The sequence below is a fragment of the Apteryx mantelli genome, chromosome 3 (assembly GCF_036417845.1).
Source record: "Apteryx mantelli isolate bAptMan1 chromosome 3, bAptMan1.hap1, whole genome shotgun sequence".
NCBI lineage: Eukaryota > Metazoa > Chordata > Aves > Apterygiformes > Apterygidae > Apteryx > Apteryx mantelli.
In genome coordinates, this window is record NC_089980.1 from 113,974,073 (window position 1) to 113,987,969 (window position 13,897).

General features: G+C 43.4%; 1 protein-coding gene across 1 annotated transcript in view; it reads left to right on the forward strand.

Annotated features, from left to right (window-relative positions):
• The first annotated feature begins 580 nt into the window (after positions 1-580).
• CSMD1 (CUB and Sushi multiple domains 1) overlaps positions 581-13,897 on the forward strand; it is a 1,279,784-nt gene continuing 1,266,467 nt past the window's right edge. The window contains exon 1 of the mRNA XM_067294827.1: positions 581-779. Coding sequence (XP_067150928.1) covers positions 713-779 — 67 coding nt within the window. The 5' untranslated portion in view covers positions 581-712. The remainder of the gene's footprint in view (positions 780-13,897) is intronic.

Sequence of the window (13,897 nt, forward strand, 5' to 3'; positions counted from 1 at the left end):
ATGTCCGGCCGCCGGGGGGCTGCGGGGGCCGGTGTGCGGGCCGGGCCAGGGGCCGCGGCCGGGCCGGGCGAGGCGGCGGCGCGGGCGCGGAGCGGGGCGGCGGGCGCGGGCGCGGGCTCGGCGTGCGCCGCCTGCGCAGCGCCCGGCCCCTTCCCCTCTCCCTGGGAAGTGATGGTTGAGTCCGGCGGCGGCGGCGGCGGCTCGGTCGGCTGGCAGCCTGTCTGCTGCGCTCCCTGCGCCGCGCTCGCCGCGATCCCTCCCTCTCGCCCCCTCCTCCTCCTCTTCCTCACACTCCCCGGATCCCTCTCCCGCCGCTGCCGCCTCTCCCTGCGCGGCTCTCCCGCCCGGCGGCCGTGGATGCCGCGCTGCCCGCGGCGCCGGGCGTGCCTCGCCTCGCCTCGCCTCCCCTCCCCTGGGCGGGCGGCGGGCCGGCGGCGCCGGGGCTCCGCGGGCGCTGCGCGGCGCAGCCCCGCCGCGGCGCGGGACTGATGCTATGAGAGCGGCGGAGCGAGCCGCGCGCGCAGTCCTGCAGGAGGCGTCGGGCGCTGCGCGGCGCTCGGGATCCGGATCGCTGCTCGCCGCCGCTCCTCGCCCCGTGGTGATTATCTGGCGCTGTCCTTAGCCCCGCTGCCGCTCGGAGGACACGCTCGCCGCCGAGAAGAGCAGCTGGGGGTCTGGTGTGAGTGTGTGTGTGTGTGGAATAACTGCAGACATGACTGCGTGGAGGAAATTCAAGTCTCTGCTGGTTTTCTGCGCGGGGCTCCTCACTGCAGCTCAGGGTAAGATTTGGGTTTCTCTCATTAGGGTCTGGACCGGATTCGTGCGGGCTGTGGTTATGGCACTGGTTTCCCCCGCGGCTCGCCGCTGCCGCTCGGACGAGCTCGCTCCCTCGCTCCGTTTCTGCGCAAGGAAATAGCAGGCTGCTCGAGCCCAGTCTACCTTCTCCCTGCCTCCCTCCTCCTATCGGGTCCCCATGCACGTCGGTGTTCCCCGAGGGCTCGCTTCCCTGCCAGGCAGCTTCCTCGGGGGAAACCAGCCCCCAGGAGTTAGGCAGCAACTGCTGCGATGCTCCGAGAGGAGCTGTGCGCATCCAGCCTCCTGGGCAGCGCAGGAGTTTGCGAGCAGTTCCCTCTCGGCACAGGCGTGAGCGGTGCTCGCTGCCAGGCGAGGGACAGTCGCTGGGCTGGCAAGTTTGGCTTTCCCCTCCTCCCGCCTCTCCTGCTCTGCCCCTGCTCCGGGGGAGCGCGGAGTGGGTGGCCGAGGAGAGCTGCCCCCGCCTGCCCTCAGCCGGCTCCGCTCCGCGCAAGACCCGCGGAGGCGGGGATGGGGGCCAGAACCCCCTCCGCCAGGCTGCCCTCCCGTGCCGGAGGGGAGAGGTCTCCTTGCTGCTTGGCACACAGCGCGGAGCATCTCCCACCCCCGGCTGGGTTTCTCCTTAAAATCAGTGGGGGGAGGGAGGGGAAACAAGGGGGTGACGGTAGAGAATTGGGTTACACAACTTCACTGCTGGCCTCAGCCCCACCACTTGCCTCATCGCTGGAGACAACAACTTCCCCATTATTCACTTCGCTTCTCATTAGCCGTGTGCTTTTTCATGCTGCGAGAGATGCGAGCGTGTGTGTGCGAGAGAAAGAAAGGGAGCGAGCGAGGGAGGCTGCTCGCAGCCCAGCACCTGTCCCCGTTGCAGCCTCTTCCCTCTTCCACCTCGCTCCCCGCCGTTGCTGCCTTCCTCCGGGAGGACGGTCCCCCTTGCGGTCTGTGCTCTGCGAGGATCCCTTAACCCTTCCACGGCTCTTCACATCCTTCCCACCCTCTTATTTTTCCTACAGCTTTTTCGGCCCGGCGGGGGCGGATGGCTGGGGCGGGGGCAGCGGGGCGAGCTGACCCCAACCCCGGCCCCGGTCCCGGCCCCGGCCGCGACCCCGACCTCGACCCCGACCCCGGCCCCGGCCCGGGCGGGCGGGCGGGGAGCCTGGAGGCGCCGCTCCCCGCGGGCCCCCGCGGCCGGGCGCCCCCCGCCGCCCGGGCAGCGCCGCGGGGAGCCCTCCCCTCGGCGGCCTCTCGCCGCGATCCGCGGGGGGAGGTGGTGGGAGGCCGGTCCGGGCTGCCGAGAGCCGGGCGAAAGCTCTGCCCAGTCCGGAGCAGCGCCCGCGGCTCCTTAAAAGCCTTGACGCGGCGCCTCAGCCCAAACCCCGGCGCCGCCTCGGTTCACCAGGCAACGCCGCTCGGCTGCCCCCGGTCCCGCTTCCCTCGTGGGGAGCGAAGAGCGGGGGAGGAGGAACGGGCGGGTTTCCTGGGCTGGGAACGGGCAGCTCCCGAACAGGGGGCTGCGCCTGGCGGAGCGCGCAAGGCTCCGCGTGTGACCGCCCTGCCCAAACTTCCCGCGGCCCCGGCCGGGCCCCCGCCGCGGCCGCCCCTCGGTGCCCACACGAGCCGCGCGCCGCGCCGAGGCGGCCCCGGGACGGCCGCGGGGAGCCGCGGGCCGGGCGCGGAGCTGCGCGCGGGGCCGCCCCGCCGCGGCGCCCGCCGCGCGCCGGGGCGCGCTGCAGCCGCGGCCGCGCCGGCTCCCGGGACGGACCGGCACCCGCGACTCGTTTGTTAAATACACTGTAGCTGGTTCTGTCGTTTGACATTTAAGTGTTTTCTTTTCATGGCTGACGGCACATATGAAAAGCTGGAGGCTGGATCATGGTTATTCAGCGGAGATCCGACGTGTTTTGCTTACATACAAAGGCTTTGCCAGGAACATTTGGGCACTGCTTCTGATGCTGCTCTGCAGAATGTAATTATACCTCGCTTAATGTGGAGCAGCAACACACCTACTTAAAGGCTACAAACTGACTTAATATTGAAGTCAAACAACAGGTATATGAGGAACCAGCAGGGACATCTGACATAATTCTTTCCCATTTACCTTCCCAGGCAATTGAGCACAGGTATCTATATTTAGTCAAATGTAATCCTGAGGCTAAAATTACATTTATAGTTTAGAGAGTGAAAGAACTCCTTGCTTAGTAACACGAAGAGCCCAGGCTTCCAGAAGCACATAAAATTCTAATCAACAGATCCCCAGAACTCTTCGTTTTACCTGCCCCTTGGTAGTTGAATAATTTGGTAGTCACTGTAATAGGAATTCACATGGTTTTTGGTTTGTTTTGGATTTTTATGAGGAAAAAGCCCAAAGTGCTGCATTTCTGGAGGTGTTGCCTCACAAGGGGTTTTCCCTTATCTTTCAGTAAATGGGCTGCTTTCCACGTTGATCCTCATTATGAAATGAAATGCAAACCCTCTGTTGCTGTGCAATATTTGTCTATAACTTTTTAAAGGAGCAAGAAAGGACGAAAAGAACATAAGTCATTGTTCATTGTGATAAGCTTGAGGTGCAGCTCTATAAATTCTTTAGATTCATTTTTTCTACTGATGCATCTGAATATTTTGGAAAACATTGGGGAAGGGGAATTCTTTCCTGTCCATTACGCTTTAGACATAAAGAGAAATCAGTATGGAGTCATTTAAAGGTGCCACTTCCCCAGAAACAATCCTATAATAGCAATTATGTTTCACCGAGACAGGCAGCACGGTGTTCAGCACTGCATGGGAAGGTGAGCTTGTTTACAGAGCCATTTGCTAATTCCAATAGGCACCTATACCTAGCAAAAGCAAACATAAAAACAAAATAGAAGACAGTTGATTTACTTCAAACAAAAAAACACAGCAGTACCATTTTTATAAATATCAAACTACTAGGGAAGAAATGGTAGATTAAAACTGAACTTAGACTAAAATTCAAGATAGGAGATTACAGGAGATCTTTCTGGTGCGATCTGGAGGTCTGTGGATAAGCTATTTTCCATGTAGAAATATATGTTGCTTAATATTTTAAATTGTCCAGTTACATGTTTTCAAGTTCATTCCCTGGACTCATTCAGATAACCAGATACAACTTCTTAATCACCACCTCATTGCCTCAAACAAAATAACTAGACTTTATTTTGTATTACAATCTCAGAGGTATCATTCAAATTAATGAGAAATAGAAAAGGAAACACATTTCTGCTCTTAAATCAAATCCAGACAGTGAAAGGACTCCCACATGTATAGCTTAGAATTTTGTTAAAAAAAAACCCCAAAACCTCATTTTTATGTACTCTCTGCTTACTGCTATTGCTTTGTCAAAATAATTGCTATGACTACATCACGTAAAGTTACCACTGTGTTGAAGGCCTACTCTTGTTGGTCTGACAGCGTTTCTCTCTTTTAAAGTCATGTATTTTCTCCCTCTCCAAAGCAGTGTTTCTCAAACAGTGAAACTGGTCTCTCTAGAGAGGCTCCATTCTCTTCCAGAGAAGGCTAAAGCAATCCTAAGGAAAATGAGCTGAAAAAAAGGTTTAGGATTTTTTTTTTCCTTTAGGAACATCAGAGCTAGGTGTTGAATATTCAGCTGCAAAACCTGAGCATTCTGTGGATGAATTCCTCCCCCTCCCTCCCCCCCCGCCCCCGTTTCCCTTCAGTCTGGTGAGAAAACAGCCATTGAAGGACAGAAAAGAGACAAACCAGCTCTGTCCATGAAATTAAACTATAATATTTTAATATAAAAATGTATTTACTTTTCACTAAGATCTGTATCTTTCCCAATTTTGCATTAGATATGTAAATAATGTGCTTAACTGTATAGAAAAAGGAAATAAGGAAAATTTGAATATAATATAGTGGAGAGAGCATATCAGCTCAACAGAGATTCTCCAAACAATCATTTTATACCTTTGAACCCCTTTCCACCGCCAGCTGATACAGAAATACTGGTTTCACTGAAGGTGGAGAAGGACACTAGTGTCAGGAGCTGCTGATGGGCTACAAGAGCATGCACTCAGCATGCACACATGAACTTCAGGATGTACTAAAATCCACAAGGACATACTAAAATCCATGTTCAGCACCTTCTGTGATCAGTATATATAGAAAATTTTTCTAGATTATTTTCTGTTCATTTTTTTGATTGTCACTCCCACAGCCCTTTACACAGATATGCATGATTTGGATCAGGCATGGGATTTTTCTTTTCTTGCAGACTGCTTTTTCTATATAAACATATAACCTAGCTTTTCATCTCATTACTACTCATTATACAGGAGTATCATTACATATGCATTGATATATGCATGATTTTAAAAGTCGTCTATGAGGCTTTGGTCCCAATACTGTTTACAATCATTAAAACTTTGGTCCTATTGAGCTAGGAACAGTGTCTGCAACTGTGTAAATATTTGTAACAGAAACCAATGCATTCAGGATTTGCTATGCTCTCTAGACTAAAAGGCTGAAAAGCTTTAGAGACCACCAATTTCAACTTTCCCAAAACTTATCTTCTATACACTGTCACATTAAACTTTCTCTCACAACTTTTCCATGTAGAAATAACTGCTTAATACCATGAATGTATAAATTCTTCCAATTAATTTAAAGATAAGATGTAATTGCATTTTGCTCAAATCTGTATTGAAGTGACATGTCTCTTTGACCATGATGACATTATTCTGCTAGATTATTCTGCTAGTAAACAGCTTAAGTGCACGCACAGATATTGCAGTATAGTGTTGGGTTCAGCGTAGCCAGCAGGGGGATGCAATGTCAAGAGGGGAATTGCTATACAATCTGCTGAAGCAGTAGCCATCGTGTTAGGCATGATCTCTAATAAAACTAAAACACATAATTGAATTTAAATTGGGGTCATCAAATAAGAATTGAGCTTCTAGTTTTCCATATGGTTGCAAAATTAGAAAGATTAAAGTGAGCTAAATTGGCTGTTCTTCCAGTTTCTGCAGTGAACAAAGAATGAGAATCCTATGGAAATTCTCCTAATGTGGGTGTGAATCACTATATTTTACTTAGAAGCTTTACTTTTCTACATCAGCTGCAATATCCTTTAAACCATTTTTGTCAACCAGTAACTTTTGAAATAGGGACAAATGCCATCAATGCCTGAAGAAAGCTGTGAGCTCATACTTGTCCTCACATATCTTTGTTCTAGCTGTATGAAAGATTGCACTCAACTATATGACATTTCTATTGCATTTTAGAAAATATACATGAGATTTGTTATAAACATTTCTCTAAGGAATAACTGCTTAAACAAATTACTTGGATTGCTTCTAGTGTTATATTGACATACAAAGGCAACATTTATCAGTTGCTTGCATTTAGGAATTCGACAGTAAATGGAGAGACACGCATGCACTGAAAACTCTTACAAGAGTAATACTGCCTCTTATTGCCAATAACAAGTCTTTCTTGCTTAGAGACAAACATTTTTTCTGCATTTGTTACTTATTTGAAAAAAATGGAATATGACAACAGTTTCTTGCTATTTTTACCTGGAGGGCACATTCAGTTAAAAGGGTAGAGCAAGATTTAATCACTGTTATATTGCTGATGATTAACCAGGATTCCTCTTGATTAATCAGAATATCATCAATGATTTGCTTTTAGCAAAAGATAATAGCAAAAAATCACAATTTCTTGCAATTATAGTAATGCTCTAATATCCAGTATAAAAATTAATCTGTTTGTTACAACTTTATAATTATTAAATTGTTCATTTTAACAGTCCATTAATGCATATTCTGCAACAGTGATTCCACCTCTTTCTACTTAATTTTTGGAGACATCACTGTCAAATAAAAAATAACTTTGGACTGTTGTGAGGGCCCTATTCTGCTGTAGTTGAAACTAAATATCTATTTGATTTACAGCAGTAGCTAGATTCACCCATTTTGAAAAGATTACTTCTCTGAGTATGGTAGACAGGGTAGACACCGTGCCTGAATACTGGAGTAAGACCTTCTTTAATATGAGTTTTCATGGTTGAGAACACCTGACAATGTGTACATCCATATAAGACTGAAAAAAGGAAAACTGGATGAATCTGAGCAACCAACCTTGGTAATATTAATGTTTTAAACACTAACTCCAGTATCTCCAAATACTGTTTTATCTGACCTCTGCCTTGCCTCCTTTTTTGCTGTTTTGTTCTTTTTTCCTTAAAGAAATTATGGAGGACAATATAGAGAAAAAACTGGTCTCATTTTAGTCTTCAGATATTTTATGTCTCTCCTACAGGATCCCATGGATACTGAAGTACAGAATCAGCTTCCGTATTCGTGCCTCCCTTGTACAGTGACATTCCAAAATAAATTTTTGCAGCACTGCAGCTCACACAGAGCTGAACATGATGGATAAATTTTTGCATGCAGTGTTTGTTTTGCAAACTGTTGCATAAAATATTGTCAGCTTTTTAAAATTACATTTTGCAGCACTTGTATCATGCTTTATTCTCAGTTTCAAGATCATGACCTTTTAATGCAGTTTTACCAAACATGAACTTTTTCTTATTTCCAACCTGAAAGTTTCCCTTGCTTTTTATTATAGAGGGAGCCATTTCAATATCTATATATCAGTCTTTTTATTAAAATGATGTTACAGTTCTGTTGTTTGTAGCAAACCTTTAACATTTGGCAAAGAGCAAATCTGGGGCTAAAGATATATTTTTTCCTCATCCTGTGAGTTGCAGATCAAACACGACCACGTAGAATCCTTTATAGATCATTATTTTCCTCCTTTGACTTGCATTACTCACAATATTGTGTCTGCATACAAAATATAAGAGAACACAAATATTCAAACATGTTGTGCTTACATTGCTGCCAAACCATCAGCAATGTACAGTGCACTGGGAAAACAAAGTGCAGCCAGTGGTGGTCTGCTTTTGAATCTCAGGCTCAAAGGTGGGCCCAAACACACCAAGGACCATGACATATTTTCTCTTTTTATTCTTTTAGTCCAGTCATAGTGTGGGCTTAAAGCATCTTCACTCTGCTTGCAATGTTTGTCGTTGAAATGCATTGGGGAGCTTGGCTCACTTTTGCCTAGTGCATCCAAAATACATGAAAGAGAGCTCAGGTTCGTCTTTGGCCACTGCGCTGGAGCTACAACTTGCCTTTTAGGAGTGCACCAGGGCTCAGGCTGAGCTCGTGGTGCTTACAAATAATGCAGAGAGCAGGAAAGACCAGATACCGCTGAGGCTCGGGATCCACACCAGGCTGCCCGTGTAGACACAGCTGGAGGGGCGCACGGCACAATAGGAATTTTGCCAGGAAGCAGTTGATGTCAGGAGCCAAGTTACTAGATATTACAGAAATACACACGAGTTCATGGAACCTGCCTTGCACTGTGCTTTGGAGAGAGTATGCATGCAGGTGACTGTGATAATAAGAAAAAAGGAAAGAAAGAGCGAGGATTTTAATGGCAGTACTTAAGAAAGTGAACAGAAAATAGGATCATTTTGTCCCATTATTTTTCTAAGTATTCTTCTTGCCTATAGAGATTCTTGCACAACAGTGAAGTTTATCCAAAGGGCTCATTTTGATGAAATAATAAAAAAGCAAAGTGTTTAACTTACTTTTAGTCTAATTTTGCATGCTTCTACTTGTGAAACAAATGGTCATGATAAATCACACTGTTCTCACTAATGTCTGTGGGATATCAATACAGAATCTGACTGCTTCCAAGTGACTAAGTACACTATTTTTGCTGTGCCCCAGCAGCCAGATTCTGTATTGGTATCCTGCTGATGTTTCTTATAATACATGGATTGAGTCATTGCAAGCTTTTTTGGGGGAAAGCTGTTTTATAATTCACTTTTAGAACTCCAGTACAATCAAGCAACTGCTAATATCACAATCAGTGACCCTCTGTATTTGTAGACATATCTCTTGAGAAATAAAATTGATTTTCTTTATCTTAGCACATAAATATCTACAGCACACACCTTGACCCATTGTTTGCAGTGTCTCTAACACTGAAGAATGTAGTGCTAATAGATTTTATGAAGTCAACAGTGGCAGCAGCAGTAGCATTTTGATCATGAGCTATACTCAGCCATTTCTATCTTGTTTTTCTATGAAACCTATATAAGGGAGGCTGTATCAGGATATTTAATTAAAATAAGTGTAAATGCTGTAATTTTCTTAATTTTTTTGCAGGTACAGAATGTAGTTAATTTGAAACAAATCTGCCAGTTTGTAGAGGAAAAAACATTATATAATGCTGAATGAGTTATGCTGGACATAGACTCTGGTACTCAATTATATAGTTTTGGTTGCCTGTATGTCAGATTCTTTCCAGTTATAACTTGATCTGAAGACCTGGGAAGTCACAGAAAAAAAAAAAAGTTGTTAACCTTAGTGGACTTTGAATTTGGTCTTTAGTTTGGCTGAGTGTCACACAGAAAACTTGCATTAGAACGAGGGTGCGGGAACAAATCTAATAGTGATAAAGAGAACTCCAACTCTCCAACTGCTTATTATTATTGATATTAAATGTTATGCAAATAATGACAGAAACATCACTTACACTGAGGATACATGGTGCCTGATATTTGTTGACCTATCTGAAGTGGATCTCACTCCACTGGCTTTCAGCAGTTATGTAATTTATTCGCTTCTGAGGAGAGATTAACCTTTAATTGCTTTCTTTAGCAACATTTAGTAAACAGACTGAAGGAATGGAGATGATCTGTGCAAACAGCAAATAAGGATTTCTTCAACTCATGTTGCCATGACAATTTAGGTTTTTTCTGTCAACTCTTGAGAAGCTCCAAAGTAATTTCTTTAAAGCAATGAATGAGGGAATTTTGGAAACTGTTGTTGCTCTCTTTTTCAGCTGAGTACCATTTTACACAGTGAAGGGTCCAACCCAAAAGATCTTAACACCTACAACAGGAAATATTGTAAAACATATGACAATAGCATGAAATCCCCTCTGTTCTCTGTTGTTTTACACCAACAGAGAAGCTGGCTTCAGATGCATTATCACGTGCTCTAGATTTCCTTTATTAGCTATGTGATAATAATAAATAGCTATAATAAAAATAATAGCAGGTAGTAAAGGGTGGTGAGGCCAGCTTATAGTTGTTATTTTGTTCTCTGTGACAATATTTTGTCTTGCAACTATTTTGAGGAAGTTAGATTACAGAAGGATTATAGAAAAAAAGAAAGACTCATCATTTTCTTTCTTTTACAGTTGCAATTATAAAATTAGTTCAATGATTGAGGAAGACAAATCAAAAGGCTATTGTCCATGTATTTAAATTACTATTTGAGATAATTCTCATACAAAATGTGCTATTACTAATCAAACTGAACTTCTCTCTTTTGATTTATTTAAAATAAAATGGATTGTTTTGAAAATACATAAAACCAGTCTAAACTACTTTAATTTACTTCTTAATAAATAAATTATTTGCTTAAAGATGTATTTCTTAGGTTGCTGTTAGCAGTGAGAGAAACAAGGTAAAAGAAAAGACGATAAACTGAAGCGCTGTTTCCACTGGGAAAATAAGTTTCTCTATATAGAAGACAAGAAAAGTAGTTCAGTAATAGTTTTCTTTTTAAAACGTTCCTGGCAGAACATGATGGCTACTGAGTTAGTGTAGTTTGTTTACCACCTTGTAATGGATTTGAGATGAGTCATATAGGAAAGGAAAATTGAGAAGTTGTTTTGTCAAAGAGAATTCAGTTTTCCTGTTTCTCATATATACCCAAATGTTTAGTTCTCTTTAAACAGAGACATTCGATTGATTGTTTTAGTGTTGATTCTTGTTGTGTCCATAAGTCTGAGTTCCGGTTGCTAGAAATTGTAAATCCAGATCTATAATTTCTGTATACCAGATAAGGTGACAGAGCTAGAGTCTCCTTTCAGTTAGACTTGTGCATCTTCTTTAAAGTATTAGCTATTTTATTGTGAAGCTAGCTTGGACCACAATAATTTCAAGCTGTAAAAGCACAGTTGCTTTTTGCAAGCTTTTCTATCCTCTTGCTTTCAGAGATGGTGTTGGCTGAGTAAGGACTATAGGATGAGGCTTCAAGATTTTGTATTGTAGAGAAATCTTTATTTCTGTCTTATTTCCTTACTGCCTTTATAACTGCACTTTACTGGTAATGCATCTCTGTGTACCCACAAGCAGTGTTAAGGTAAAGTGGTACTTACTTAAATGAATATTTGATAAAGAAACAGACTTGTGGACGGAATCACTTATGATACATCAGTTCATACCCACTCAGCATGAAAAACAACTGTCTTTTTCCAAAATATCTGATGGAAGAAAAAAAACAGTTTATTGAATAAAAGAATGTGTATATACAGAACTATAAAGCATCTGTCTGAGCTCATTTTACCTGCAAAACAAGTTTTAGTGTAAATTTCAAGGAAGCTGGAAAGGAGGCAGAAACTACTGTTTATTGACAAAGATCTAGATTGGTAGATATATTTATTTTTACTTTACTTTCAGTAGTGCCAAAAGTCTGCAGTTCCCACTGATTTAAGAGAAAACTGCAGATCTCAGCACTTCTGAACCTCAGGGTATTTGCACTGTACTTACTTTTACACTTGTGAATCATCATAATCTGAATGCCATATAGTGCTGTAGCAAGAACGGATATGCAACAATATACAGCATTAACTACTGTTATCTTCCAGGTAGTATCTGAATTGAACAAAGTTTCCAAATCTAAAATAGTTGTAGTATTCTTTTAAGGATGGAGAGATTTCTCAAGGGAAGGGCTGGTTTGTTTTTCTTTAAAACTGTTGTATTTTAGTAATTCTGAGTGAAAAAGAAAAGAATCTGGATCTGATGTTCCCAGCAACAAAATGGTTGTGATTACAAAACAAACATTAAAAGCAGCAGCAAATTAAAATTTGGAATGAAGCCAACTCATAGACTATTGGCTATATTGGATAATAGAGGCTGTTGTTCTGACCCAGAATTAAAAACAATCACTACCACCTCCATTATTTTCTCTGTGAGTATTTATCATTTTTACAGTTATCCCACATTGATGGTACTAATTGCGATTGGGCTCCATTTGTATTTCTAAGAAGCAGGCCATTTGTTAGGGATGAGGCAGTACTTTGCAGCTCTGATGAAAAACAAAGGTATCTCCACAGTTTTAGCACTTTAAGATAGGCACCGAACTCCTATTAAAATGACTGAGCATCTCTCTTCAGAGTATATCTGCAGGAGGGATAGATTTGTGCAAACATTTTGAACATGTTTTGTCACATAGTACTCGTACATTCAGATACTGTTTTGTAAAGCAGAAGCATTTTGTGTGACTGTCTCAATAGCAGTTTGGTTCTCAGATCTACTCAGTGACACTGCTTTTGTCTAGGTACCCAAAAGGAGTGCTGTGCATGAGGACCAGGTCCCTGGGGCGGGGGGGTGGGATAGCAATTAAAAAAGAAACTACTCTTTGACACTGGAAAGATAATGTACTGCCCACTGTGGAAAAAACAGGCTGCTGTGGTGAGAGAGACTGTGTCAGGTGAGGGATGGGCATTCAACACAGAGCACGGTATAGGCATCTGATGGGAACCATTCTTATATTTCATAGACACACTCTTTGACAGTACAACTGAAGGAGATAAGCTATTTGAAAAAAGGAGTTACATGTGAAAGAGCATGACAGCATGTAATGGGGATTTCAGTCGGGCTTGTTTTATTTTTTTAAATCAGTCCGTACTCTTGTCATTCACCTTCTTCCACTCAGTTAATTTCTAGGATACTTTGTTTCTTACTATATTTAGTCTTTAAATAAGACTTAATTAAGCAGGGACATACATGCATAGTGTGCTTTATTAATTTGTTTTATAGTAACTTCTAGAGTATGAGGCCCTATCATACAAGGTATCATTTGAATGGAGAGGAAAAGAAATGGACAACATTACTACATTGAGAAAGGAAATGTAAGTCCAGGCATGTAAAACGTTATTTCCAGCATGAACAGAATCAAACAAAAAAACGTGTCCTCTGATGCTTAGCCCATACCAGCTTCACGTTACCCTGCATTTAAGACTATGTACCCCAGATTAGTTCATCTGCATCCATCAGCAATTAATCGAGTTTGTTTCTGATCTCCGTTACCGGTGTTTGTATTACTGAATAGCACTGCATAATCACCTGCCGTCATCGTCTCCTGGAACACAAGCATACTGCTGCAGTCTTCCTGAGCAGAACCTGAGCACAGCGCAAACTCGCAATGCCCGTCGGCGAGTGCACTCAGTGGAAACCCTGGTGCCACTGCCGCGCAGGTCTGATGTGGTCTGATATGTAATGCCTAGAGTTCTCCCAGGCATGGTAGTTCAGTTGCAGAGCTGATTGATACACGGGCTTTACTTTGACATGCTGAAAATAATGGCTTTTATCTAGTAGAACCTGTAGAACTGGCACCAGCAGATTTGCAATATTAAATATTATTTCCCTTTCCTTTCCATTTACTGTTTCTTTAAAATTTTACTTCTGCAAACCTTATCTTTCTTTTTGCATTCACTCTGTAATTTCCTCCTCTGTTGAAGGCATGTAAGAAGCATAATTTGTTTTGTTCCAAAGTGGCCGTTTAAGATACCCACGGAAAAAAGCACACAGAGTCTAATCTGTGATGACTTGCCCACTGTGAGCAATCAATATGGAGACTGAACATAGGAGCTGGGCAGCTCTTAAGACCTGAAGAACTAAGTCATAGACATAATCTGTGCCTAGATTTTGTGTAATTCCCATGAATTTGATTAAGTTTTGGTCTTCAAACATTTAAAAATGCAAAAAGTGTCACATCAAATCATACCAAAGTATCCTCTCTGACATTGACCATTAGCAAATGCAGAGAAAAGATTACAGGAAACAAGATATATAGAGAGCCTTATATTTTAGCAGCCTCTGGGCAGTTTAGGAAAACCTTAGCCAGAGAGTGCATCTGTGTTTAATAACCACCAAGAAATGTAACCTTCATGAATCTGCTCTTGAACCTATTCATAGTTTAGGCTACTTATAGACACTATTCTCTGATGA